This window comes from Acromyrmex echinatior, chromosome 12 (assembly GCF_024713525.1).
Source record: "Acromyrmex echinatior isolate Ae372 chromosome 12, ASM2471352v2, whole genome shotgun sequence".
Lineage (NCBI taxonomy): Eukaryota > Metazoa > Arthropoda > Insecta > Hymenoptera > Formicidae > Acromyrmex > Acromyrmex echinatior.
In genome coordinates this window covers 7,567,718-7,595,462 of record NC_141863.1, presented here as the reverse complement: position 1 = coordinate 7,595,462, position 27,745 = coordinate 7,567,718, and the positions used below count along the sequence as shown (strand labels likewise).

The 27,745-nt window shown below is 34.8% G+C and overlaps 2 protein-coding genes across 32 annotated transcripts in view; one reads left to right on the top strand and one right to left on the bottom strand.

The window, feature by feature from the left end:
* Fas1 (fasciclin 1 Fas1 domain-containing) overlaps window positions 1-27,745 on the bottom strand; it is a 380,082-nt gene that overhangs the window by 5,878 nt on the left and 346,459 nt on the right. For 2 of the 12 annotated variants that reach the window (XM_087412186.1, XM_087412187.1), the window contains one exon: window positions 11,419-19,672. The exons of 8 other annotated variants lie outside the window; for them this stretch is intronic. In XM_087412186.1, the coding sequence (XP_087268312.1) occupies window positions 19,530-19,672 (143 nt within the window). In that variant the 3' untranslated portion in view covers window positions 11,419-19,529. Of the gene's footprint in view, window positions 1-11,418; window positions 19,673-27,745 lie in introns of those variants that run through there. 2 more of the 12 variants (XR_015547033.1, XM_087412184.1) reach the window with 2 other exon arrangements.
* Window positions 1-27,745, top strand: part of tmod (tropomodulin) — a 70,295-nt gene that overhangs the window by 23,761 nt on the left and 18,789 nt on the right. For 5 of the 20 annotated variants that reach the window (XR_015547037.1, XM_087412198.1, XM_087412197.1 and 2 more), the window contains 8 exons: window positions 20,675-20,827; window positions 20,900-21,067; window positions 21,922-22,048; window positions 22,128-22,348; window positions 22,426-22,580; window positions 22,673-22,769; window positions 22,859-23,006; window positions 25,083-25,201. Coding sequence is in view for 16 of the 20 variants with exons in the window: in XM_087412198.1 (XP_087268324.1) it covers window positions 20,675-20,827; window positions 20,900-21,067; window positions 21,922-22,048; window positions 22,128-22,348; window positions 22,426-22,580; window positions 22,673-22,769; window positions 22,859-23,006; window positions 25,083-25,186 (1,173 nt within the window). In the remaining 4 variants the exon portion in view is untranslated. Of the gene's footprint in view, window positions 1-9,933; window positions 10,106-19,667; window positions 20,038-20,674; window positions 20,828-20,899; window positions 21,068-21,921; window positions 22,049-22,127; window positions 22,349-22,425; window positions 22,581-22,672; window positions 22,770-22,858; window positions 23,007-23,468; window positions 23,840-23,996; window positions 24,036-25,082; window positions 25,202-26,834; window positions 26,915-27,745 lie in introns of those variants that run through there. The other 15 variants (XM_087412201.1, XM_087412203.1, XM_087412205.1 and 12 more) reach the window with 10 other exon arrangements.

Below are 27,745 nucleotides of genomic sequence, written 5' to 3'. Positions count from 1 at the left end.
AAGTTCAATCGATAATTGAAAATGTCGCGTTCAGCTGACGTTTTCCCGAGTCGTCCAACTTTGTCGAAATATTACGTGCGAAATGCGAAGTTCAAGTCGAATAAAGTGCGCTACTTTGGCGTCAAAAGTAATTTAGTTCTAAATTCGCGAAACTTTGGACTCTCACGACCTCGAGTGGGTTCTATAAATTTCCTCGATGTAATAATATTCGCGAATTCTTCGAACCGTCGATTCATTCGGCTCTCTTCAGGAGCAACAATGTGTTTGCGTTTTGGCGTATCGACACCTGGCTCCGTTTCTTTGGCGATGATCAAACGGACCGCGCGGCCACACGCGAAGTCGCGTTTAATCGCGTTTTCCGCGCATTTTCCGCGATATTTCGGAAACATGGCATGTTCTCGAAATATCAGACAGCTCGAGACTCGAGACTCTCGTTCTTGAGATTCCGCCGGGATGCGCGCTTAGGATACGTTCTACTTGGCGTTCGCAATGAGAATCGGAGTATCATCTTGTCTTTTGTTATTTATCAAATGTTAAACTAGGATGAAATAACATTTGCGAGCATTGCGAACATCAAGCGAAACGTACTCTTAAGCCTGATCTACAATGTGCTCTTTATTTTCTGTTTCTTTTTGCTTCTTGCTTTTTCCCTCTTTGCAACCGTTTCATCAACGGTCACATTTCTTTTTTCTGTGTTTCTTGTCTCTTTCTAAGTTCGTCAACTTTTATCTCGAGCGACGGAAACGAAGAAACAGTTTAAAAAGTAAAAAAAAAACAAGAAATTAAAAAATTAATAGCAAGAAACAGGAAACAAAGAGCACATTCGGCTTTCCTTAGAAGTAACAAGAAATCAAGCTTCAGGCTGATAAGGTGAATGTACCAGTTAATGAACCCAATTATTGGACAAAATAATAAAGATTTTAAAATTAAGCTTTTAATGGTATGACTCTAAATAAATTCATGTTGTTATAAATTTTTATAAACAGCGAATTTATTTAGAGTTATACATGCACGGAGAGAATTTTTTCTTACAGTTTACTCTGAAAATATGATTCAACTTCACATTGTATTTTGAAAAATTTTACGTAAATTTCTGTCATTCATTAAAACTACAATAAATTATAAAATAAATATGATTAATTTTACTGAAGTGTATGGTAAAAATTTTTAAAATATTGTACTACGACTGCTATATTTTCAGAGTAAATTTTAAGAAATAATTCTCTCCGTTTTTCTCTGTATTATTAAAAGTTTAATATTTCAAATTTTGTATTCCTAATTTTGTTATCCACCAACTGGTACATTTACTTTATAACATTTACTGTACGACAATTTTTTCAAGCCTGTTAATTGACTACAGAATAAGAAAATCCGAAAATCTCTCTGTTTTACAATTAAATGACATGCTTGAAAAATGTGTCGACAAATGATAGCCTTAGATATATCGCATACTTATTTCATTGGCCTTACTTTGGAGATTCATCGGTTGTATTTTCGAGACGGCGAATTTGTTGGCCGCGAAGATGCGAGATGCAAAACGAAGGATTTTTCAGAGAAGTTTTCGTGAAAATGCCAGCGGACGGCGCGATCGCGACGAGAACTTTTGATCACCCGTTAAATCATTGTCAAAATGCGGCGACTTATAAATCATCCGCGGGAGATTTACAACGAACGATACAAATTGCGATCTCGCGCTTCGTGTTGGCCCGACACACAATGGCCTCAAGCCTACAATGTGCAATTAAGTGCGTACGCTTGAATACAATGCTAATGATAATTGACGGAACTGTCGGGTAATTTGTGACGGCTGTCTTTCGCAACAATGCTATGATGAAAGTGACTGGAAAAGCGCGTGAGAGCGTCCAGATAAAGTAGGCAGCGTCTAGAATGTCTAGATATAAGGCTGAGTCCACAACCTTGCTTTAAGAAGCCATAAAGCCGTAGGAAATTGATTAATCATAATTGAATATGAAAAAAATAATCAATTGTGATTGTTCAATTTTTTATGGCTTTATAACTTTAGTCTCTTAAAACAAGGTTATGGACTTTTAGCCTAAAGCAAGATTACGTACAAAGCGTGAAAAGGATGTAAGTCATAAAGCTGTAAGAAATTGACCAGTCGATTATTTTTCTTATATTCGTCTGTGATTGGTCAAGTTCTTACGGTTTATGGCTTCTTAAGGAGATTGTAAGGCAAATGCAATATGTTAAAAATTACAAATTATTCCAAATTGCATTTAAAAGTAATACAAAAAAATTAGAGACAGTTGATCATCTGATCAAAAGTTATTTCAATAAAAAGTATATAATATTTTTTAAATTTGTACTCTAATAGAAATATATAAAAATGTATTATAAAATAATGATAAAAATCTCAATTTTTTTATATAAGTACTTTATGAATTAAAAAATATTTATGTAAAGTTATTGAGACGAGATATTACATTGAGACGCAGATATTAATTGTTCAGTAAATAAACAAAATATTTATTTGTTATAAAAACTAATTGGTGAATCTCAATGAAACTTTGCACAAATCATTTTTAGTACTTAAAATATTTATATAAAAAACTTTAGATTTTTATTATTATTTAAAAAAATTTGTGTTTATTACAATAAAACTAATATTAAATAAAATAAATAATCTATAAAAATGTGTTGCTCAATAAAAACAATGTTATGAACAATTTCCACAATTTCCACACATGTATGTAGTTTGTTTAAAGCGTAAATATTAATATATGTGTTTTATGCCCTTACAACCTCCTTAAAATAAGGTTGTGGAACATGCCTAATGGAACGTGAATGCTCACCAGCGCAACAACAGAACGGCGTCCCTTGCGGTTTTACGCCCTAAGAACAACTTAAACGACCTTCCGGTTCAACTCTGGAGTGAATTACGAGAACAAGCGTGACTCTCTGGGGCTGCAGTAAAGGCGGATACTGGTAGTTTACATAGACCGTGCACACAAATCCCGAATTATTTACGACGGATCTATTAATCCCGGTGCACAAACCTCGGTCACCGCCGTCGCCCCTCATCTCGTCCAGCCCGATTCCGCAATGCGCTCGCACTACACCTCTCCGGGTGCCAGGATGACTTCTTCGGCGAGGCGTTGGACCTCGCTGCTAAATCGGAAATCGTAAAACCGAGATTGTTGAGCCGGCGCTCACAATAGAATACGGCGCGCAATTGGCAGTTCCGAAGTCGTTTACCTCGCTCTTTTCGTGGATCTCGCACAAAGAGTGACGATCGATAAAGCCATCATTCTGCTCTCCTCTTTAGACAGGCTGTTTGGTTAATAAACTCTGAACTTTTTGTATATCGCGATCCAAAATTAGGATCAACTTGTTCCGGGGTATTCCGGATTTTCTTTCTCTTAGACCATTCTAATTATAAGCTCTTTGTACACCGCTGGAAATAGAATTCGAAAGCTCCGCGGTAAATGAGGAGAGTTCTCTTCAGGGTTTTTGACCTCGCTCTCGTAGTCGTTATTTTCTCTCTCGCGGGATAGAAAAAAAAATAAAATACACGTGGATCTGCTACCCTCGTTGTCGATAAACAGCCTTGAACTTTAATCGAAGCGCAGCAGATGAATCTTCTCTCCGCCCGATTTGATTTTGTGGATCCACAATTCATAAATTGCCAATGAAAATATCGATGCTGTCGACAATGAAAAATAAAGAGAACCAGATGCTCATGGTAGTTGGTCGGGAAAAGCTTTTACTGGTACATTCACGAGCAAGCATGATTTATTCAAAGTGGCTCTCGCGAAATTCCTCTACGTCTTTCTGTCATATTTCGCTTTGAGCTCATTCCTCCAAAGTAGCTTGGAAATGTGTGAAACACCTTTCTTGTCTTTTTCCTAGGAATTCAGACTGTTGCGGTTTTACATTTAAAAAACTTTATATATTTTTCTTACTTTTCTACGTTATAGAATTTAATTTAACTTTCAATCAAAATAATTATGTGATAATTTTAAAATTCTAATAAAAATAGATATTTTCTTTTAGACATTTTTTTATTTTTCTATAATATCAGAAAAATAAGAAAAAAAATAAAAAAGAATAAAGATACATTTTGTCAGAATTTTTTAATTGTCATATTGTTATCATAAAAATTAAAGACTATATAAAGACTATATGACGAAAATATAAAACCTTAGTTTCTCGTAATATCACGTTTTAGGAATGCGTAAATTGCCGGTATTACGCGGATGCCATATGCTAGATGATGACTCTTAAGGAGAGAGAAAGTTTCCACCTTGAATACCCATATTTGACGCGTTATGGCGCAAGTAAATTTGCTTAGTACGTGTATCGCAGCGTTTTATCCGATCTCTCCAAAGTACTCTGGAAAGTATGTTACAAAAATATTGTAATGAACAATTGAATTTAATCATGCGAACGGAGAGCAGCTTGCTCTTAATTAAAAAGAAAGCATGCGTAGTCTTATTGTTAGCGAAATGAAAGTAATGTTCAAGAGAGAGAGATGAACCATTGTGTTCCATCTCGAAAATTGTCGGACAGTTTAGATTCGCCAGCCCGAAGCGATCGTTGGCTTTTCTCTCCTGCAAGAAGTGAAGGAGCCTTCGTGTGACGTTTCTTATATTTCTTTAAAATAATTGTCCTCCGCAAAATTATAAAAATAAAATAAATTGAGCTCTCGAGATAAGAAAGGCGATAAAAAATATAATGACTAACGGGAAATTGAGAGCAATAATCAACGCTCTATCTTAATAATATATCAGAAAAATAATTTGTGCGTAATAATTAATCAATGTATTATTCATGACATTACATATAAATAAAAAGAATCGGACGTTTCGGTTCAAGTCATTATCAATGATTGTCCCCCGCATTCGGAGATAATATGACCAGTAACAATTCTTTTCCTTCCAGTAACAATCCTTTCAAATAAATCATATAAACATTATAATAATCCTTCGCCTGCAATCTGGATTTTTTATTTTTTGCACAAGTGATTTTTATTCCTAAATTTTTTCGAAAAGAAAGGAATATATTCTTTATTGCTAAGTTATACATTTTTCGTCTCTTTCATTTTTGCTTATATTTCAATTTTTATTAAATAAAAGTTGTAACATTTGAAAAACTATTTCATAATAAAGAGTGAAACGTAACTTTCACTGTTGAAAGAAATGTAATCACGAACTTCCTTTACATGTAAATGAAGCTCGTGATTATGAATGAAATTAAAAGTAATGAATGATTTAACTGAAAATTTAATTACAGTTACTTAAACGTATACGTTAAATTTCATAAATTTTCATGATAAATGCATTAAAATTTCATTACTTTTCAGTTATAAATACATTAAATTTAATCTAATGTCATGAAATTAAATTCAAATTGTGTAACTTAAAAGTATATTCAATTTTATGAAATTTTTAACAGTGTTAAACATTTCCATATTTTTCGAAATTCTAATACAGTAAAAAAATTGAAAGCAGTAAAAAAATTTGCACAAAAAAAGATCCAGATTGCGATTGGAGGATTAAGTAAATACAAAAATTTATTGAAGATGAATACAGAAGGCGGTTAATTTCGTCAGAAACTTATACTTACGTTTCTTTTATAACTATATTGCGCGATACTTACTATCGCACTTTGCGTAAATCGTGTTCATCTTAATGAGAAACGCGTACCATTTATGAATCTCCTTTTAATTAAATCAGTAGTGCGACGTTATGAGTTAATTGCCGGATTATTGTTGCTGCTGTAAACGTTGCAGGCTTCCTTCAAGCCTATTCTACAATAGTAGCCCTTTGTTTCCTATCTCTTGTTTTTTACTGTCTTTTGCTTTTTTCTCCTTTGCAACCGTTTCATCAACAATTGTATTTTTTCCTACGTATTTCTCGTTTCTTTCGAAGCTCGTTAACTTTTATCTCGGCCGAAATAAAACAAAAAACCGGATAAGAAGCAAAAAGACAAGATGTAAAAAGAAATAACAAAAGGCAAGAAACAGGAAACAAAAAGCACATTGTAGAACAGGCTGCAATCGCGAGACTATCTTCGAATACGTAAATTGCTCGGTTATCATGCATGACGTGAGGGCGGCTTTTCTTACTAGCGTGCACGTGCACGCCGATCACGCGTATGAAGTGTACACGGATGACCTTTTCGTCGGTCATTGCGGAGGTTCTCACGCGTGTGCGGGCGGGTCGTGGTCAGCCGATCGTGACTAAGGGGACCTTTTAAATGCACGATGGCACGGGATTAGTTTGAAGGGACAAAGACGTTGTGTGTCTGCGCTAGAACGGTGCCTTTGTCACGCCGTGGATAGGAACTACGCGAATGGCATTGAGTAAAAGAGCCAATTGTTCTCGAGTTTGATGCATCAATACTTCGAGTAAAGCAACGCCAACGTTTGAATCCGCATTTCTTAAATTTAAATTCTCTTGTATTCCCTGTCACAATAATTGACATCTCCAATCGTCTGTTTTCCTATCTTATTATATATACTTTCATATTAATACTTGTATTTTTATCTGGAAACATACACTATTATTCTTCTCATTTCAGAATGATTGTATGATTATTTATTGATCAAGTTCTTCGTATACATTTCTACGCTTCAGGAGATATCATCTCAGATCGTGTGATAAATGGCGATTTCTCTCTCTCTCTCTTTCTTCTTGAAGAATCTTTGATTATTAACGGAAGCTTAAATAAATTTCTGGAGTGCGAAAGAAACGCTTTACGATTCCAATAACGCCAACAAGTTTGCATCGCGGGATTGCACCTTCGCCGTACCTGTCAGTTTAACGCTCGCGCCATAAATCGCAAGTGTTCCCAAACAGCGCGGAGATCTATAAACCGTCCCGAAATACGCGCGTGAAACATTTCCCTTCATTTCCCTCTATCCGTGATCGATTTGTGTGCACTCGGAATCCGCCCCGGCCGGCCGGCCGGCTTTATGAGTGCACTAAACTTAGGCCGCATTGACAAGTGCGATTATTTACGCATCGTACTCAGAGTTATCGCGGGGAAACAACGTCCACTGGATATATCCCATATATCGTAGTCGGTTTGTGTCAGCAACCCCGACAGTTCTTCATCACTGGTGTTTCTAACTGATCACGCAGCGGGACTGATTACTTTCCATTTGTCGCCGATGACAATTCCTTCACTCTGATATATATATATATATATATATATATATATATATATATATAACGACATAATTTTAATTTCTATGAATTGTTAACACTGTTCAGATAGTCATATACGATTTTCCTTTAGCTTTAAAAAATTATTTTGTATATAATTTTCGTGTTTACAATAAAGAATTTGTACATTTATATATATACATAAATGTACAAATTCTTTATTGTAAAAACGAAAATTATATACAAAATAATTTGTGTTTTTGAAGCAGAGAATTTATTTTTTAAAGCTAAAGGAAAATCACATATGACTATTTGAACAGTGCTAACAATCCATAAAAATTAAAATTATGTCATTTAGAGATTTTCGTTGATACTAATATTATCTCCTCCATTTTTCGGGAAAATGTCATTTAATCCACTCGGCGCTCCTATTGCAGTCGCAAAGTTGTTTTTCTGCTGAACGCAGCAAAGCTCTATGTGATTTGTACGCACTAGTTCAATCTATGAAACAATGAAAGTTTGCCAAAAAAAATCGCGTGTCTAATCGATAGGCCAAACGTATCCGTTACAGAAGTGTGAACATTGCCAATAAAAGTTGACCATGTTCTCGAAATAAACTGAAAAGCAATTAAACGATCGAAAATAAAAGACGTGTTCTTCGTTATATTTTTGTGTAGTTCGTTATATTTTTGTAAAAGTTTAGGACGCATGGTGAGAAACGACGATTCCGTTTTTCCGCGAAGCACAAGGAAAATTTATTCTGATTGTATCTATGACTTATGTCGCTCTTGCTATACTTTGAGATTTATTCTGACAAACAAAGGTTCGTCGATCTTCACGAAAATTATATAGAAGTTTTATTGCAATTATTTTTTAGAAGAAAAGATATTTATTCTTGCGCTTTTAACGGCCTCTATTGAAGATCCATTCAAATATAAATCTCTCTGTAAGAAATGTTAATTTAATCTTTTTATGTTACATCTTCAAATTAGAATTATTCTTGTTAAAATATACTTACAATTAGTATTTTTTTATATGAATTATTTTATTTTGAATTCAAATATTTTGAAATCAATTATGCTTTTTTTAAATTAGCATAAATTAAAGGAGTCTTACAAACATAGCATCAGTTATGTTACGGATTTTGACATCAGTTCCGGGGATTAATATAGACAATTTGATTTCTGAATTTTAATTTAAAAAAAAATTACGTTTTACCACGCAAATAATCTTCAAATTGTTTCCTAGTAAAGTTATAGCTATTTCTTGAAACATTTTTCTCTTAGAAATAGCCAAAGTTACAGACTGTTTCAAAGCTATAAAAAAATCATTAAAAATAAAAAAGACAAATTATCCTATAGTTAAAAAAATTATTTTGAGGTGATCTAATGATTGATGATTAGTATAATAAAACATCAAGATTAATCTAATGATATATCGATATTTGAAAATCTGCCAAGATTTCCAAACAACACAAAGATTGAAAAAATATAAATTAAGAGATTAGAGCGACCATTAGACGTTTTAACGATGCCTTTATGATAACTTCTATATGTTTGTATAGTCTGGAAATTACCACAGATCTGCAATCGCGTTGCGCGTTGCGGAATATTAAATTATATTCATATCTTTATCGCCCACGACACGAAATTCGCATAGCGGCACTTCAGACAATAGGACTTGCTATTATACTGAGCGTATGGGAGTTTTATGAAAAATTCCATAGGAGAGACGCACACATCTCGCTTGCATCTCTATCTAACGGTTGATATGCAGCCGTGATGAGGTCATCCGGCGAGTCCGTCAGATGATATCATGCCGATCTCAAGCGGCAACGGGTTGTTTACTCGTACAAGGGACCGTCACGGAGATGAAAATGCCGTTCGGACAAGGCAATAAATTTATCAAACGTCAGATGGTATCTTATTGTACTCGCAATAGAGAATGGAGTATTTGGCCGCATTACCACGTTTCTGCGAAGAAATACAGTAGATAAAGTCGACATTTTGCTCATTATTTACTTATATTTGTGAATAGAAAAATTCTACTTTATAACTCGTTCCAAGTAAATTATGCATTTTTACAATTTTCCTCAGAAGAGTTTTCTCTAGAATGAATACTTTCTCTATATCCTAATCTAGTATAATTTTGTCGACTGTTTCAGTTTAAATGTGCTTGAATCTTGTTTAAAAGATTCTCATGTAGGATCTAAATTAGACCTGTTACTTTTGACACTTTCGAAGATTCGAAGCTTCGACAAAATTTAAATTTTCGAAATTAATTACGAACCTTCGAAGTTTAAGGTGCTTTGAAAACTTTGAACCTCGAAGCTTTGAAGCAGTTTAAACTTCCAGTTCAGAATTAACATCGAAAATTCGAATTCTTTCAAAGCTTTCAAATCTTCGAAGTCGTCGAAAATAACAGCTCTAATTTGAAATGTTACGTTTTGGTGAATTCTTTCAAAGCTTTGAAGTTATCAAAAGTGGCAGTCGTAATCCAAAAATCATTCTCGATAATCTGGCAGAAAACTATGCTCTGCGGTGTAAGAAGAGGAAGTGCAGGCAAGAAATAGTTTCCGCTGACATCATCGTCACCTGTAATTCGTCACCGAGTTGCGTGCTCGAGCGGAAAAGAAGTTTGGAAAAACTGGATCCCCCATCTAGGGAAGCAAGGCTCCTCGGGCCCGAAGTGAAAGTCGTTTTGAACGCAGCTCGTAGACTTCGCTACTTGTGCACAATACCACTCTACTCGCCGCGGTACTCTCATCGAGGTTCCAGCATAAAACTCGGTTGTTTAGTAGCACTCGAGCTCCGGGCGACTGTCGTCTCGACTCACGTGCTTCTTATCCGCTCGGCTCGGCTCGGCTCGTTTCATCTCAGAGAACATTATCGCGAATTCAAAGCATCGCAGCCGGTCCCTCCGCGAATCTGTGCCGCGTGATTATCTCACATCAGGTTACTCGGCCCCTTCATTGCGTAAGTATGGCTCCATTTGTGGTAATTACCGAGATTCGCCCGGACGAGGACGAGTCACTGCGAGTAGCTGTTATGGCGATACGAGCTCTTGCGGTGACAAGAGTCCGATTGTACATAACGAATGCTCTACTTTCGTTCAAGGATATGTTAAGAATCGAGAGATTGAACGATTTAATAATAATAAAAACTGTACTAAAAAACGTTGACATTCTTACGCTCAACGAGGATATTTCGAAGCTCGCAAAATATTTTTGCTAACTTTATCGCGTACCTCTATATATTTGAGCGGCTCGGATTTCGGTAATGCCGCTGCGATTCATTGCGGCCTTAGGCAAATAGCGATCATTCGAATAATGCGTGTATTTTCCATGCGGTATTCAGAGAAAATGAACGAGCGCCACTAATTAACGATTGACCAATATTTGATCAGCCTGCTGCGCATATCAGTGATGCCTAGGCGCTTCATTATTCTAATAATTGAAACTGCATAATATCGCGTCCGCTCGATTGTTTCACCAAACATCTGCGTTCACTAATCATACATATGCCTCTGGCAAACTACAGTTCTTTTTGCCAAAGTTGATTTAAGCGTTTGATCATGTTGCTCGGAATATCTAGTTACTTGTGAAGCGCAGACTCGAGTGTATTGAATGGAAGTTTATGAATTTACTGTTAATTTGTAGTAATTAAAAAAGACTTTCCATCCTTTTCTTGAATTTCAAGAGCACATGCTAAAAATATAAAAATTCGAATCAATCGGATAAAGAATCTTCGATGCTCGATCGATTTCAGAATCTGCTTCATTCGAGAATCAATGCAAGATAATGCAATGCAAGATGCATTGAATGTTACTGCAAGGAGTGAATTTAACGAAATAACGCACCACTATGTTATTTAACGTTTATTATGGAAGTTACAGGCGTTACTGTATACAGTCCAAGTTCTATGATGCTCAAGTAGCACACAGCGCTTACAAAGCGTTAATAAAGCGCTAAAAAAGCGCATATAATCACTTTTTTAGCGCTTTGCAAACGCTGTTGTGTTACTTGGGTGATAAAAAGTCGTTAAAGGTTTGACAAGTATATCAGAATTTTTTTAGATTTTTATATAACTTGAACAAATTTTAATATCTATAATAATTATCTGTAATAATATAAAAAATTTGCCCTGTTTCTCGAAGACCTATTGCTGAAGAGTTGCCGGCGGAAGTCAAGGAATATAATGACACTAAGCAAATCTATATATTTTTATTAATAAAGAAATTATAAGCAATAAAAAATTATTAGAAAAGAGTTGGATGTGCGAAAAAAGCGTTTAAGAATTAAAACCGTTTTATATGTAAGTACAGTTTTAAGCTGTCATAAATCAATTACACACATACAGAGCAATATTACAATCATCAGGCATAACTCAAGACTGTCTTGAAATAAAAACTATGAATACCGGCCTACGTGTGAGAATTGTGTCAGCAGGTAATACAGTAGCCAGTAAATCGAAAATAATGAATTGATTTGTATCACTGACCTACGATATCAAGTCGAGCGTTTCCATCCTCGCACGTGCTCGCCTGGTTTCGCTTAATTTAGTAATAGTCTGCTTCGGCCCACCAAGATATTGACGTTGTAAACCGCATTAAAAATTACGATGTTTTTCGTCGCCACTGTTGATAATTATTACAGAAAGATTTTCATCAGGAAGTTGATGTATCGTCGACGAATATTTACGCGGTATGTCAATCGTCACAGTGGATGGAGTCTACAAATAGATACATCTACACCATAATCTTGGTTAACTTACAGTTCCTGGGAAACTGACAGTTTTATTGAAAACTAAACACGTTGTATCGAATATAGAATAATCGGACAATTATAACTCAAATGTCAATTATAACTAAATGTCGCTATTTAAATTGCCGCAATGAAGATTATAGTAAGAAATAGATAGAGAAAGGTAACAAATCGTTAACAAATCGTTGAAAGAACATATCACTTGTGAACTTTATCTGAACTTTATGTTTCGTGATTTATTTCCAGATAAACGTTTAACTGATACTCGCGTACATAATTATAGTTTAATCTATTTGAGAGCCCATTTAATTCCCATTCAATTTCGGGTTAATCCTAATTTAATTCCAAATCTCATTCCAATTTAATTCCAATTTTTTATTATATAGCTATCCCAATCAAACTTATTTACGTGACTTTGATGCGCGGAAATAATGTTTTGCTGTATTAAAAAATGTAATGAAGCTCTAAAAATAATTTTGTTAGATTATCAAAATAATTGTATGTCCGAATACTCTAAGTGACTTCAATTTTTTATACAATTTGAAAATTTCTATTAATCTATTTCCATTACCCTACTTTACTTTGTATAGGATACTTAAACTGGTTGCCAGAAAATCATCAAAACCTTTTGCAGCATTGCTCGACATACTTGAGTTTCCTATATAACTATTATTTCGATAGTCCAACAAAATTATTTTCAGATCCTTATCTCTATCTAAATTTTTAGATACCTCAGCAAAATCATTCTTTTCATATAACAGTCATCCTTAATCTTAGATAGGCGCGCATGATGTCGATCTAATTACTAACTGGAGTTTCACATCCGCCATTTTGTCGCCGACAAATTGAAAAGTTGACCCGATAACCCAGATCGGGAGGCCCATATCGATATACTTTCACAATCGCGGGATCTTGCCGTTTTCCGGGACCGTGCGATTTTATTAATTCTTGTCCGAGCGCTTGGCGCAAAGCCAGCGGGAATCTGTTTGTACACACATACAGAGAAGGAAAGAGAGAGACAGAGAGAGAGAGAGAAAGAAAGAATGAAAGAGGAAGACCCCGATCGAACGAATCGAGAAACTGAATCGAATTCGTGCGGAGAATCTATATGGATCTCATGCGGAGAAAATAATCCTGCGTCTCGAAGAATATCGCGGGAGCGCGTGATGGAAACTACGATGGCACGAAGAAACGCGGAATTGTGTAACGTGCGCGCTTGGCACGCGCGCGTCTCTTTACTCGCGCGTGCAAAATCATTCCGACCGTGTGTCGAGAAGCATAAACTGTGAACCGCGCCAGATAAATCATTTCTCATCGCGATTTCGCATCGCGATTGTCGCGAGCTAACTTATGAGATCCACGGCGCTTATTACCGACATTCCGTCTCGAGTACGCTGTAATTATATCGCTATCTTCGAGATCTAGTGTAGTCTACGCGTTCATCGAGGAGTCACGCGACTTATGTAGATTAACTTTAATCTCGATTTAATTTACTCTTTGGACGGTATTCATAGTCCGTTTTTATTTCAAGACTGTCTCAAGTAATGTCTTAAAAATGTTAATACGACCCTCTGATTAATATGGGACTTCTTAAAACTGTATAATACTTAAGACGATCTTGTATAAAATCTGATTATGAATACTGGCTTTTATTTTTTTTTCATTTTTGGACTTGAAGGAAGATGAAAAATAAGTTAAATCGAGATTAATCTGCATTAATAGAAACAAGCATTAAAAATCCTCAAATAAGAGATTATATATACGTTTGGTCCGCCATATTTTTCAAGATTTGCTTAAGACAGAATAAGATTATACATAAGATAAAGTGAAATATTCAAGCATTTCATTCTACCTTAAGCAAGTCCTGCAAAATATGGCGTACCAACCAGAAATTGTCTAGTATCCAATCTCTTACTTGAGGAAGTCTGACGAGAACGGAAAGATCAGTGATAATTACTGATCGCTATTAATTTTAATAGGCTTAATCCACGATCGAACGTCGGCTCGAGGAAACACTCCAGGTCATTGAACAATGTCTCCCCAACATTGTTCACCAGATGTTCGACATGCATAAATACTGGCAGCGTAACACCGTGGAAACCGTTGCGGCGGTACGTTACACTGCATAAAACGATGTTTAACGACCGTTACGCCGCAAACGAACCTTAAAAATCGCTTGATTCATCTACGCTCTGAGTTACGTTAGACGAAGTCGAGCGAAGGAACGGTGCTTGCAGTTAAGACGGGGTGATAACGTAAACTTTTCTGTCAACACTTGTAATAAATCAAATTGCCTACGGAGATGTTGAAACAATATATTTACCCTGGTAGAAATTTTATGCACTTTTTATGCAATCCTTGGAAAGTTATATTAACTCTGTTCAGTACTTGAGAAGTAAAATTACTTAGGATTTTTCAATCAAGATTTACATCTTGATAACACTTTGCCTGCAATTATTGCGTACAAAAGATGCTCAAAATCTCTGAATCCATTTACTGAACAAAAACAAGATAATAAATCGATGCAGTATTTTAGTAATTAATAATAATCTACTAATATTAGATACTAATCTACTAATAATAGATACTAATCTACTAACACTAGATACTAATCTACTAATACAATAATTGGAGAGCAAGTTGCACATCTCTAATGAAAATTTTTCTCAGAATTTTTCATATAATTTTTCAGAATTTCTATATAATTTTATAACTTTCTCACATTTTTTTATACGAATTGGAACATTTCGCAGAAAATCTACATCTCTTCTCAGAATTTTTCATATATGTTAATTATGAAATATCGTAAGAGTTCTAAGATTTTTTGTAAGTATAATTTTTGATGAAATGTTATAAAATCTGAAAAATATTTTTTAAAATTATGGAATGAGAAATTTCAGAATATTTCAAAACTCACTTGTATGAAAAATTCTGAGACAAGATATAAACTTTCCGAATATTTCTGAGTATTTCTGAAAAATGTTCCAATTCATATAAAAATTATGAGAAAAATTTTCATCAGATATCTTTACCAACAAAACTGCTTCAGTCATTGAATAAAAACTCTATTAAGTTCTTGTTCATTTCCTATATTTTTTCTTAACATTGTTATAACTGATATAATAAGAATACTAGAATAATATTAGACAATAAATGTTTAAAAAGAACTACATACATTTCTACCAGGATAATGTAAACATTATTGTTCTAATGCTACATACTTAGTTGTCTTTAAAAATTTTAATGTAAAAAAATCTTTAAATCGTTAAATGTTAGGTCCTCTTCTTAGTTTTATAATCGAGTGAAGCGTTTCTCTGATCTCTTAACAAATTAATCGACCGTGTTAAAAGTGATTAATTGAGTGATAACTAGCACTACGCAGGTAGTATCGAAAGTTATCGATGTTTGACGATGTAGGCTCTTACTTCTCGCACCTACCGGTCGATTAATTGCCGTTAAAAATTAACTTCGGATGCGTCGTCGATCAATCGGGAATGATTCGCTTTCCCATCAGCCAAAGGGAAAAAAAGTCGATTGCGTTTTCCAATTCGCGCCATGCCGTCACGGCAGCATTTTCGTCCTACTTCCTCGTAACGGGCTTCTGAGTTCCGCTGGAAAGTCTTCAAATTAGATAAATAACAAATCAGAGAAATGTAATAAATAGAAATCAAAAACAAGATCATTAATCAAGCAGCTGAGAAATAATTTTTTAAATTTTTTGCTGTCTTCAGCTCAGTGCGTCTTGCGTGCAATAGATTGCGGAATATCACCTTAACATTGAAAATGAGTCTAGAAATCTGGGTAAAAATATCTCCGACAGATGTGGTCTATCACTGGTGGCTTTCGTATCCTCGACTTTTTTTCGTCGATAGTCGTCTAGTCAACTGATCGAGCGAGAAGAAAATAAAGACACATGTCCTCTCGAAAAAGATAGGATATTTTTAGCAGCTCATTCAAATTGCACACCCTCTCCGGAGACCTTTCAGACTTACTGTTGTTTATAATCAGCTTGTTTTCGTGAACAATTTCATGCTGCACCGATTTAAAAATAGATTTCGCCCAGGTTCTACATCAGTTAAATGGAAATTAACAAAGTTTTAATCTTTAAGTGGGTGGATGATCAGCATCCCTACTAACTATATAGATATAGTTTTTCTTTAAAACCTTATTTTGTGAAAAAGAAAAATAAAAGATACTGTCCAGAGTCTAGAAATCATTACTTTTACATTTCTCTATCTCATAAGAATATAACTGATGTAAATTTTTCAAATTTTTGGGATTGTTTTGAGCATCTCACTTATCAACTTGTTTACCTTTAAACCATCTACCTATCTAAAAGTTAAATCCTAATTTGAATGCTTGATTTACTTCGGTCTTAACCCTAACATCCTAAAATTCAGCAATGAAATATAGATTTCAATTAGGACCAATTAAGACTGGCAACCCCTATTGGCTGAATTTTAGTGTTAAGACCGAAACATAAACCAAGCATAATATGTTTCTCATTATCGTGTCTAAGCTCTTTGAAAGCGAGAGACCCCCAAAGAATCCCTCTAAGAAAAGGTCTGGAATAAACGGACGGATTTGCTAGAGTCCAAGGACCTCTATAGCTAGCGAACTAGGTGCCGAAAGACTTAGAGCGAGTCGACAGTCTAAGATGACAGGATCTGTCGGAGGAAGGGTCCAAAATTGCAGCAAGAGGCGAGGAGAGAAAGAGAGAAAGAGAGAGAGAGAGAGAAAAAAGGAACACGAAGGTGCTGATGCCAGGGCTACGCCCGCCAGCGAGTGCAAAGTGCTAAGTTCCTCGTAGTCGCAAGGCAAGGGTGGAGCCCATTATTAATGCGGGCCTAGGTCACGGGCGACGGAATGTCTCCTCGGCTGGTAGCCGCGGCTGGTTAGTTCGTAAGAAGGCCAGTGGCCGCGCTCTCGCGTTCACTATAAATAATCCGAGTGCGCGGGTATGTCCAAGTATAGCCTGTTGGGAGTGTGCCAGCCTCAGCGAGGAGGCCTCAGCTATTTTTGCGGGCTGTCGCTGCTACCAGCGCTACAACGCGCGACGGACACTCCGATCGCGACTGCCGATCCGGAGATGGTCCCACGATCTCTCCCTCCTGATAGATTATCTATATGAGCGAATCATGGGTCCCCTTTGATCTTCTCCTCTGTGCTCCTTTCCTCTTTCTTCACCTTCTCTTTAGATCGATATCTGTCCCACGATCTTTTCTCTCTCTCTCTCTCTCTCTCGATCTTTCTCGTGTTGTGACCTTGAGCGGCTCCGCGTTGCCAGATCGATTATGTCAATGCCGAGCCCCCACAGATTACGTGAATCAAGAGGAAAACAGGAGGAACCGGATGAGAAAAGCGGAGAGGATGGAGGAAGGGGAATTGCCAATTTTGGCAAGTTGGACTCACGTGCCGGTTTCACGGTCAGCCGAGAAACGAGGACTCCGCGGCTCGATTAATATGCGGATGACTCTTGCATGGTTTTGCGCGTTACCGGATGCACACTGATACGCGGATATTTTTATACCGGCTCTTGAATTCATATTGAATTGCAATGAAGCAATGGATGATGTCGTAAAGTATAGTATAGATGATACAGCAATGATACAGTAACTCAATCTCTTGAATTAGAAAAAAATAACGTTTCGTTTTAATTTCCATTATGTGACAAAATGTCATTCAATCCACATGTGTGATTAGTTTTAAAACGATGTATATTAACGTATATGCACTTAATAAAAAATAAACTAAATTGAGTCCTAAATAAACTAAACTTAAATTCAATTTAATAAATTTTCTTGAATTAAACTGTTTAACTTTATTGTTTAGTTATAAATTAACAATATATCGAGTTGGTGCAATTGCGATTATAGAAATGATTATTACAAATAACTCAAATAATTTCACATTATGAAATATAAATCTAATTTAATAGAGCTCTCAATCATTATTAAAAAATAATATTAAAATAAAGCCGGGTAAATGAGAACTGTTACGAAACGTTAATGTATTTATTAATAATAAACAATAATTGATACAGTAATATACACAAACAAGAACGTGTAACAGTGTCTCATTTGTCCGGCTTTATTTTAACATTATTTTTGACATTATGAATTTAATAGAGTACATCGATGAGAATATATACATGTATATTGATAATATAGCGCTGGAATCTGATAGTTGAAAACGTCCAATTCAGAGATGCATCGTTGTGCTGCGAGAACCAGTTATCAATCGATACCAGCATTTCATTCAAAGAAAAAAAGAACGAAACTTGCACTTAGGCAGGAAGCTCAAGAACTCGAGTTCAATATTAACTGCATGGAAAGAATGATTTTGTTGAAGTATTTGAACATTTAATTAAATATAGATTTAAAAATAATTTGGTTGCATCATCGAAATAATTATATATAGGACAATTATATATATGTTTAAACACTATAATACTGCAAAAAATTTTAATAATCTAACAAACAATTTGAGCATCTTACATATAATTATTTAGATAATCCAACAAATTATTTTCAGAACTAAATTTTTAGATACTTCAGCAAAGTTCATTTTTTCCATGTATTTTTATATTATCATAATTATAAACATAATTACATTTAATATATTCAGAAAACATGACATCTAAAAAATATTCTAAAAAGTTTTTAATCAAAATATATCAGTGTGACAATTTTAAAATATTTTATGTTTATCTTATGTCTTATTAAATTATGTTCTAAAATAATTTTTAAGATTTTTTACTTTATATGTGTGTAATTTTGATCTTTAATATTTTAGATTGTAATATAATTCTAAGAATCGCAATATATACTTGAAGTTTAAAATTTTTAATACAAGAATCGAAATTTAATAAAAATAATAAAATGAATTTTAAAAAATCGATGAAATTTCGGAAAAACATAATAAATAAGAAAATATGTATATTGTGTGTATATTACACTATCTAAATTCTAAGAATTTTTTTAAGAATTTCAAAGATCACAATATGAAGAGATTTCTAGAATTTCAAAACCATCTAGAATTTAAAAACTATAAAAATCAATAATTTTATGGAATTTTTGCACGATTCGTATATAAATATATAATATTATAATATTATAATAAATTAAAATAATATTATTAAAAATTAAATATATAATATTATAATTATTAATATATTATTATACATAAATAATAAATAATAAAATAATATATATATATAAATAATATATATATTTTCGTCTCTCGTTTATTATTAGACATCAAAGAAGCAATGACAAAACCCAAGCTCTTGATTTAAATAATATTTTGTTATTTTTAACTTTCATGTGCATGAAAGTTTAAATCAATCCATTTTTGTGGTTAAATTAAAACTAAACACATCATTCACATATACATAGACTAATAAATAATAAAATTAATTTGAATCAAATTTACATTTTTAAAAATTAATTTGTTTAACTCCATTAGTTAAATTAATGACAAACGTATATTGAGAAGCAGTGGATCTATAGAAATGATTAGAAAAAAACTTAAATTATAGTTTAACATTTTAACATTGTTTAAACGTTAAACATTCAATACTATTTCTGAAACGCATCTATATTCGTGCAATACGACTATTACGTCTCGCTGTCACGTCACTTCAAATCTCCCGCTTTCGCTTCAACTCGATATACTCCATTCGTCGTAACATCTTCCAGCGTCGCGTGCAATAGTGCAGTTGTCCAAGTTGTCGCCAGTTGACGCACAGTTAAAATCGCATTCGTCTCCGTAACTGCATCTAGAGAACAGAGACAGTAACCCCTTGTTTACATCCGTCTAAACGAGAATAAAAATTGTCACGTGTCCCGTTCGAGAATTTTGGAATCTGGACAAGTTTTATCGGACGCAGAATCGGCCGTCGCGCAATCGCGTTGTCGGCATTAAAGGGCGCTGCCGCTGGTGGGCTGGTCAGTGTCATCAGTGAGAATAGTGAGACGCTCGCGTCTGCGAATATTGTCAGACTTCAGAGTGTGATCCCGTGTACGTGAGATTCGTGAGGCAGGTGAGGCTCCTCCGGAACGGTCTTTGAATTCCTGCATCCACACACAACGGGTGGTGGCACGCGGTACGCCCATCCGAAGTGACACCGCGACGCGTCATCGAGTAAGTCCCGAAACAGGGCCCGTTGATCGGGTCGCTTCGGTCGAGATTGACATCACCGCTGTTGATTTTGGCACGCGACTTGTCAATGAAAATCGATCCCGAATTATCTGGGTCAGAGGCCATCAGCCGCATCGTTCGCCGAATTTAAACGCCGGGCACATCGATGCGATCGGATCAGTCGATCGCGATCGAACGGCCGGCTCTGCTCCGGCTGATAACGCCTCCGTGATAAGAGAAGTCGGTCGCGGCCGTGCCGACGACTCTCCCTGAGCGGGCGCGGCCCGTGTCGACGGCCTTTTGTGCCCTCGCCGACAACGCGCCCTTTGAATAATTGATTCCGGTCGACCGACGGGCGCCGTGATAATTACCACGAGACGTCGATAACGGCCTTCTCTCTCTCTACTCGCGTTGCCGAGATCGCTATCTGCAGGAACGTTTTATTATCACGCGATTGTATTGTCTTGACCACTTATCACTGAACGATTATTGCATGAGATTTGAAAGGGAGAAATTAGTTGAGATAATACTTAATTTCTGTACGAATAGTACAGAATAGTTTATCGGGAATAGGCTAGAATTTTGCAAAATGTCGAGGAGACACTCGGTTGTTGACCAATCACCATGGGATGATTTACAGACTTCTTCGTCGACCAAAACAACCACCATGACGACAGCGGCCAAGCTGTACGGCAAGGATCTGAGCGAGTATGATGACATTGACGTGGATCAACTGCTGGCAGAGCTTACGCCGGAAGAGCTTAATATATTGGCCAAGGAAGTGGATCCTGATGTAAGTCTGTTTACTTAAAAATACTATTTTATTATTCATTTGGGATACTGAATCTATGTTACATTTATACAGGACAGTTTTATGCCGCCCTCACAACGTTGCAGTTATGAATGCAATAAGAGTCCTACAGGGCCATTGAATCGCAAGAAGCTCATTGAGCATATCAACAAACAAGCTTTAGAGACACCTGATATTCCAGAACTGAAGCCATATGTACCTGGTGTAATTAGGGGCAAGAAAGTGAGTATCGGTAATGTCCCATAAATCGTTGCGTTGCAACGGCAGAAAAATGACACATCTCAAAATTAGGAACTTTTCAGTGGAGCCTTTGAAATTTTTGAAATTTTAAATAAAAACGTTTTAATTAGAATAATTAATATACAATTTCTATAACTTGATTTTCTTTCCATATTATATTTTTAATTAGAATGTATTCTTTGAAATTATATTGTTTTTTCAAATTTGAACATTGCAACTTTAGTCATGTCAATTTCACTCTTTATTAAAGTTGTATACTTTTCCATATAAATGAGTTACAAATGTGTCTTCTACAAGAATATATTAATTTTTAGAATTGATTTATTTTTATTATGTACAAAATGCTAATTTTTTACTTATGTTATTTTTGTATCAACACAGCGAAATATATAGATGATAGTTAATTAATTCTAGTCTTGTAGCCTAAATCTTGAAGCCTAAATTTGAGGTTATAGTTGTAAAAGAAACATGAAAGAGCTGAAGTCAACATTTCCTGGTGGAAAAAAAATTTACGAAAACGTACAGAAAAATTACATATATGGAGACGAGAGAAGATCTTAAAAATTCTTAACTTTTCGTAGATATTCTTAGTGGGACATAGAACAACGTTATTTGAGGGCGAAGGAGTTTTTCATATAAACATCGCAGTTCCACGTCCCACTACGAATATCTACGATAAACCCATAATTTTCAAGATCTTGTTTCAATCTACACATATAGATTTTCGTAAAAGTTTTTCCATCAGGGTCTAATTGAATAATACTAGTAAAATAAATTTTGCATAAGATATTGGATAATCGAATTATATATACATCATATTACATTATTTGTTTTAGTGGGTACCTCCGCCACAAGACAACACGAAAGAAAAGGAGGCAGACGAGCAGATCGCGATAGATCTTGGTGAAGAGTATGAACAAGCGCTTTCGGCCGCCACCCAAGAAGAAATCATTGATCTTGCTGGTAAGAAGATTGATCTTTTCTGAAAGCCCTTTGTATCAGAATAGAAAGATAAATAATCGAGACTATCTTTTCCATCCAGCTATTCTTGGATTTCATTCTATGATGAATCAAGATCAGTATCACGCATCTTTACTGAATTCTGGACAGCCAGTCGGGCTCGGTTGGGATGGTGTGACGAAAGCTAGTCAACCGAAAATTTATCCGATGGAACCGCCTAATGATACAGACGTTGACGCTACCATTAAACAAGTGCGAGACGATGATTCCTCTCTAACTGATTTAAATTGGAACAATATTAAAGTAAGTATCGTCGATATTATACTTATTGTAAGAAGAGAACTATGTTTTATGCTAAATTAATGCTGGTCTTGTTACAGAATATTTCGGACGAAAAATTCATGCAGTTGTTCGAAGGTTTGGAAATGAACACACATCTCGAATCGCTAAGTTTAACCAATGTTGGACTCAATGACAAGACCGCGCAACGGCTAGCCGATGCCATAGAGAAGAATTCGACACTCAGAGTACTCAAGTATGCACAAAAACGATATATTTTTATGCACAAAATTTACATGTTGTTAATTTTTCATTGTTTTAATGTAAAAAAATATTTTTCTTCTTCAGTGTGGAGACAAATTTCATAAGCCCGCCTGTGATAGTAAGGCTGATCAGATCCCTTCTTAAAACAAAATCAATCGAAGAATTCCGATGTTCGAATCAGGTAGATTGTCATGTAAACTTACGTGCACAAATATTTTCTGCAAGAATAGCGATAATAAGATCTAACGAGATATTCGCATCATTTTTCAGAGGTCACAAGTATTGGGTAACAAAATTGAGATGGAAATCACACAATTGGTAGAACAAAACCCGACGTTGTTACGACTCGGGTTGCATCTGGAGTTCAATGATGCTAGACATCGCGTAGCTGCGCATCTGCAACGCAACATCGATAGGAGTAAGTATAAAAGAGTATCGCGATGTCGATATGATTAATAATATTCATTATAGCTCAAGTAGCTTATACAGAACAAACAAAATGTATCACTTTTAGGAATGAAAAAGTGTTTTAGAAATAATTGGCATTGATTGGCGAAGATAATTAGCATTAATTTATGTACTTGCATAGCCAATTACAAACGTAAACAATCGCTTCTAATTATATTTTAGCGTGAATTATGATAGAAACATTTTGATAGAGATATCATTACGGAAATAGCTGTATGTGTATGTCTTAGAAGGTTGAAATAATTGTTCTACACTTTTACAAGTGCGACGCTCCATTCACGGGTCACCGCACAATAATCTGAACAGGTGTCACAAATTACGTTAGCAGCGCAATGAAGCGTTTCACGAACGCATTACGTAGATACCATTGTTTCTATCACTATTATAATTGTACTATTAATTTTTCATTTAGATGGGAGCAATTGTATGGGGGACTATGGAGACCACGTGACGAAATGCTTCTAACCTTTCCGAATCTGCTTCGTAGTCTCAAATAGTGCTTTACTATAGTACATTTCATCATTCATCCATTCATCCCGCTATATTCATTTATTATTTTTCTAGTTAGTGACATATAGAGGTAATTATGAGATTTCCCAGCTTGTTCCTATTCAAGTATGGAATTTTCTAATTTCCGACACAGTGTTTTTCAAATCCTTAATTTAAAATTATTGAAAATATGTGAAAGATATTTATGAAGCGATATACAACATATCTTAAAAATGTTCATTTTTATTTGAAAAACGCTGTTTTTCTCCTCGAATAACATAGCTATTTCTTACGTTATGTTTTGAATCCTTTTACTATTACTTTACTATTTGTTTTTTTTATTACTCCCTATTTAATTTATATCTTGTCCTCACGCGCTTTTATTAAAGATAAAAGATAAATGTATTAAGCGGTGCATCAGATGATGATCTGCTTGTTTTTCAATTTTCAGTGAAGCACAGAGAAGCGAAGATTAGGGTAGTTTAATTTGGTACGAATTTATATTGACCAATTTTCTTTAAGTCTTTAATCAAACGGCTTGTAACTCGACTAACTCGACATCGGACTTACGCTTAATCGACGTTAAATGGCATAGCCGTTTCATGCTCTTGATTATTTAACAAGACGAAGTATTTATGTTTTCGCAATTGATACGCTTAAATTGTGCTGATAATTTACCCGTTATCGCTTATTGTCAAATAGCATTGCTAAACACATTAACAAACAGTGTCCGCATTATCTTATCGCATTAATGCTCGTTTCTATCAATATAGATTAAACTTTAATCTCGGTTTAACTTACTCTTTATACTTTTCTAATTCTTAAAGCTAGAAAAAGATGAAAAAGTTAATTGAGCCAAGTTTAAAATTGTATTAGTAGAAATGGGAAATTAAATTTCGTTTGGAAATTTAATTTCCAAACGAAATTGGAACCTAATTATCTAAATTATAACCATATTCTCCCTTTCTTTTCCTTTATAGCATACATCATTACAAAAATTATTTCACTGAGAGAAAGTTTTTGGTTTGATTGTAATTACTGCTCCATAATTATAGTTATTACTGCTATAATGTTAGAAATAATAACTATATATATAGTTATATCAACAAATATATATATATATATATATATATATATATATATATATATATATAATTAGCATTGGAACTGATTACAAATTAAAATTATTATTACTAAATTATTATTATTAAATTAAAATTATAATATAAATTATTATTATTATAAAATGGTTGCAGCTACTATATGTATTTTAACTATGCAATTATTATATTTTAACTATAATTCATATAGTCATGTTTTGGACCAATTATTTTTTCTGAGTGTTCGCAGAGACTGATGCATATGCTCTCGTACATTTTTATCACAACTCCGAAATCCTTAGAAAAGTTACAGAAATTATAAGAATTATCCTTGTTTTATTCTACATTGTTCTGTCGAGTCTCAAAAATTCAGTCCCGTAATTTGAGCAAACGATTTAGATTATCATTGATTTTAATCCTTTCGTTTATCTGGCTAGTTTGTCGTGTGGAACCTATGGAACGAGCTAAGCTTGTAGCGATCGCTGGTGGTCCTGCAGCTTTCACCGTTCTTCCCACAGATGACTTAAAAAATAGAGCGTAGCGCTGTTGCAGCGCAGTGAGTAGCTTTCTTATAAAAAATGAGCTCGTATTTCCCCATAACTTGTGATAACTTATTTCTAATATTTCGATTGACCCTTTGTACTCTATAACTAATATTTTATTTGTCGTACGACACATTTTTTTAAGTTTTGTTAATTGGCTACAAGGTGGAGAATGTCTGGAAATTCGAGAACTTCTCTATATAGTCAGTTAATATGAAAATTCATCGTTTTAATATATTTTTAACGTTAAGAAATCTTGCGTGTAGAATATTAGCTCTTGAGAAATCTCGATTTTCCAATAGAGATAAAGTATCATTTCATATATGTATATATTTTTTAATGAGTGCAAAGGAATGAATCAGTTTGACGAATTCTTAGTTATCATGACAATCCTGAATCTTATCGATTCTTGTTACTTAAATGAACGTTAGAAACAAGAATTGTTTTTTTGGGTTTTATATGCATTATGATCTAAAACTTTTGTGAAAAAAGTGTCACGCGTAACAATAATTACTTCCCAAGTCTAATCATTGAGCGAATGCAACGATTTATTCCCTACATTCCCTGCAATAGGATCATGCGATTCAAAGACCGAATACATAACTAACATTGCATCCCTCTCGCAAATCCGACCCGCACGATTTTATTTTGCATTGTCGACATCATTTCCCTTTGCTCTCCTTTCCCGTTCAACTTTCTTTTTAAGTTCGACTTTTTTTTACTTTTAACACTTCAACATACTATCACAGTACATACGACACGTGGATGATGAGGATCTAGGTTTCATTGTTCGAACCCGGCGTACCTTGACGAGATTGCATTTTGTATAGACAGAATCGATGGGCCACCAGTTCCCCCGTGTTCTATATGTCATATACGCCAGTCCCCTTTATTTATTTGATGCACATGTAGGTGTTCAGGCGTGTCACGACGCATTTGCGTCCCTTTTACTGCAAACGGTGTCGATATCACGTTGCAATGGTCTACTCGACTCGCAAGATTGAAATGAAAAGCTCATGTCGATTCTCGATATTTCAAACGACGTTGTTGACGTGCATTTTTCATTTTTAGAAAGTTTCTATGGTTGAATAGTACCTTTGAGTACACCTCTGTGCCATTTAAAATTAATTATAGATAATTGATGTTCTGTTTACCTGAACTTCTTGCACAGTTCGTCTTTTTCCTTTTTTCTCTTCAACACAGAGGAAAGAAAGAGAGATGAACTGTGCAAGAAATTCAACTATTATAAAAAGAACAGGCCTCATATCTTGCCGGTCGAGTGCCCCAAGATCTCTCTTTTATCGTAAACGTTTGCTGTCCGCATTGAAGAAAGTCTGGTAATGGCTATCAATATTGAGTAAAATAATATTCGATTAATATAATCAAAAATACTTTTATTGTCTTAAATATTTAATTAGATATTATCAAACGGTTGATTATATTATTATGTTTGGTAATACTTACTTTACTTGGTAAATAATTAGGAAAGTAAAATTATTTTGGTTACATTAACCGAAGAATTTGATTGGCATTAATTCACTCGAGATCTGATGCTATTACCAAAGTTTTTCTTTCTGTGCGTGACTCTGCGAATCCAAGCTGGCGATATATGTTTTAATACTCACGACACCTATTCTTTCCCAACAGTACGGAAAGATCTAACGCTGCGGCTACAGTTCCGATTCTTTAACATGAACCACAGGAAACCTGCCTTGATTCAATGAAAGGTAGCTACCCGTTGTGTGGTAGACCGTCAGTCGAATGAACCGCACTTCCTTTCTCCTTACGGGGAAGGTTTAACCAACGCCAATGCTATTTTTGCAGCTTCACTAACACAGCTTTTTAGACAAGTCGCGCCGCGAGAAAAGCATACAATCGCTCAAACACGGCCGCGAACGGAATACTCGTCGGATCGTTCGAGGAACAAAGCACGAACAGAGCGATGCATGGTTTTGCATTTGCGTCATTCCGTTTTATACATTCTTGGAGACGGATTCGTCGGATTCGATCTCGACGTCTTATTTTTCGAAGTCACGCGATCGCGAATATAAATGCAAATAGCAACGTCTTATTCTTTCGCGGAAGCAAAATAAAATCAATATAATAAATTATATTTCGCACGGAGAAAAATGGTTGAATAATTTTTATCTTACAAAATATAGTAAAAATATTCTGGCTATTTTTGCCGAACTTATGACCAACTTTACTTGCCTAAAAATACCAGATAAAAAATATATAAGAGATAAAAAATATATTCATACGATTATAGTAGAGCCGTCCAAATGATTATTATCTTACAGATAATAAATTATTATTCTCAAGATAAACACTGATAAGCGCGAGAAACTTTCAAGACTTTATTTACTTGTATTTTTTACCGCGCAGTAAAGTAAATTTTGTCAACGCTTAGGCAAAAAATACTCGTCGATAAAATAAATTTTATTGAGATTTTATTGTAATTTATAGATTTACTTTATGAAATGTAAAAGATGTATCTTACAGCTCTATGTAAAGCGCTTATTTATCAGAAAAGTAAAGTAAATTTTACATAAATATGC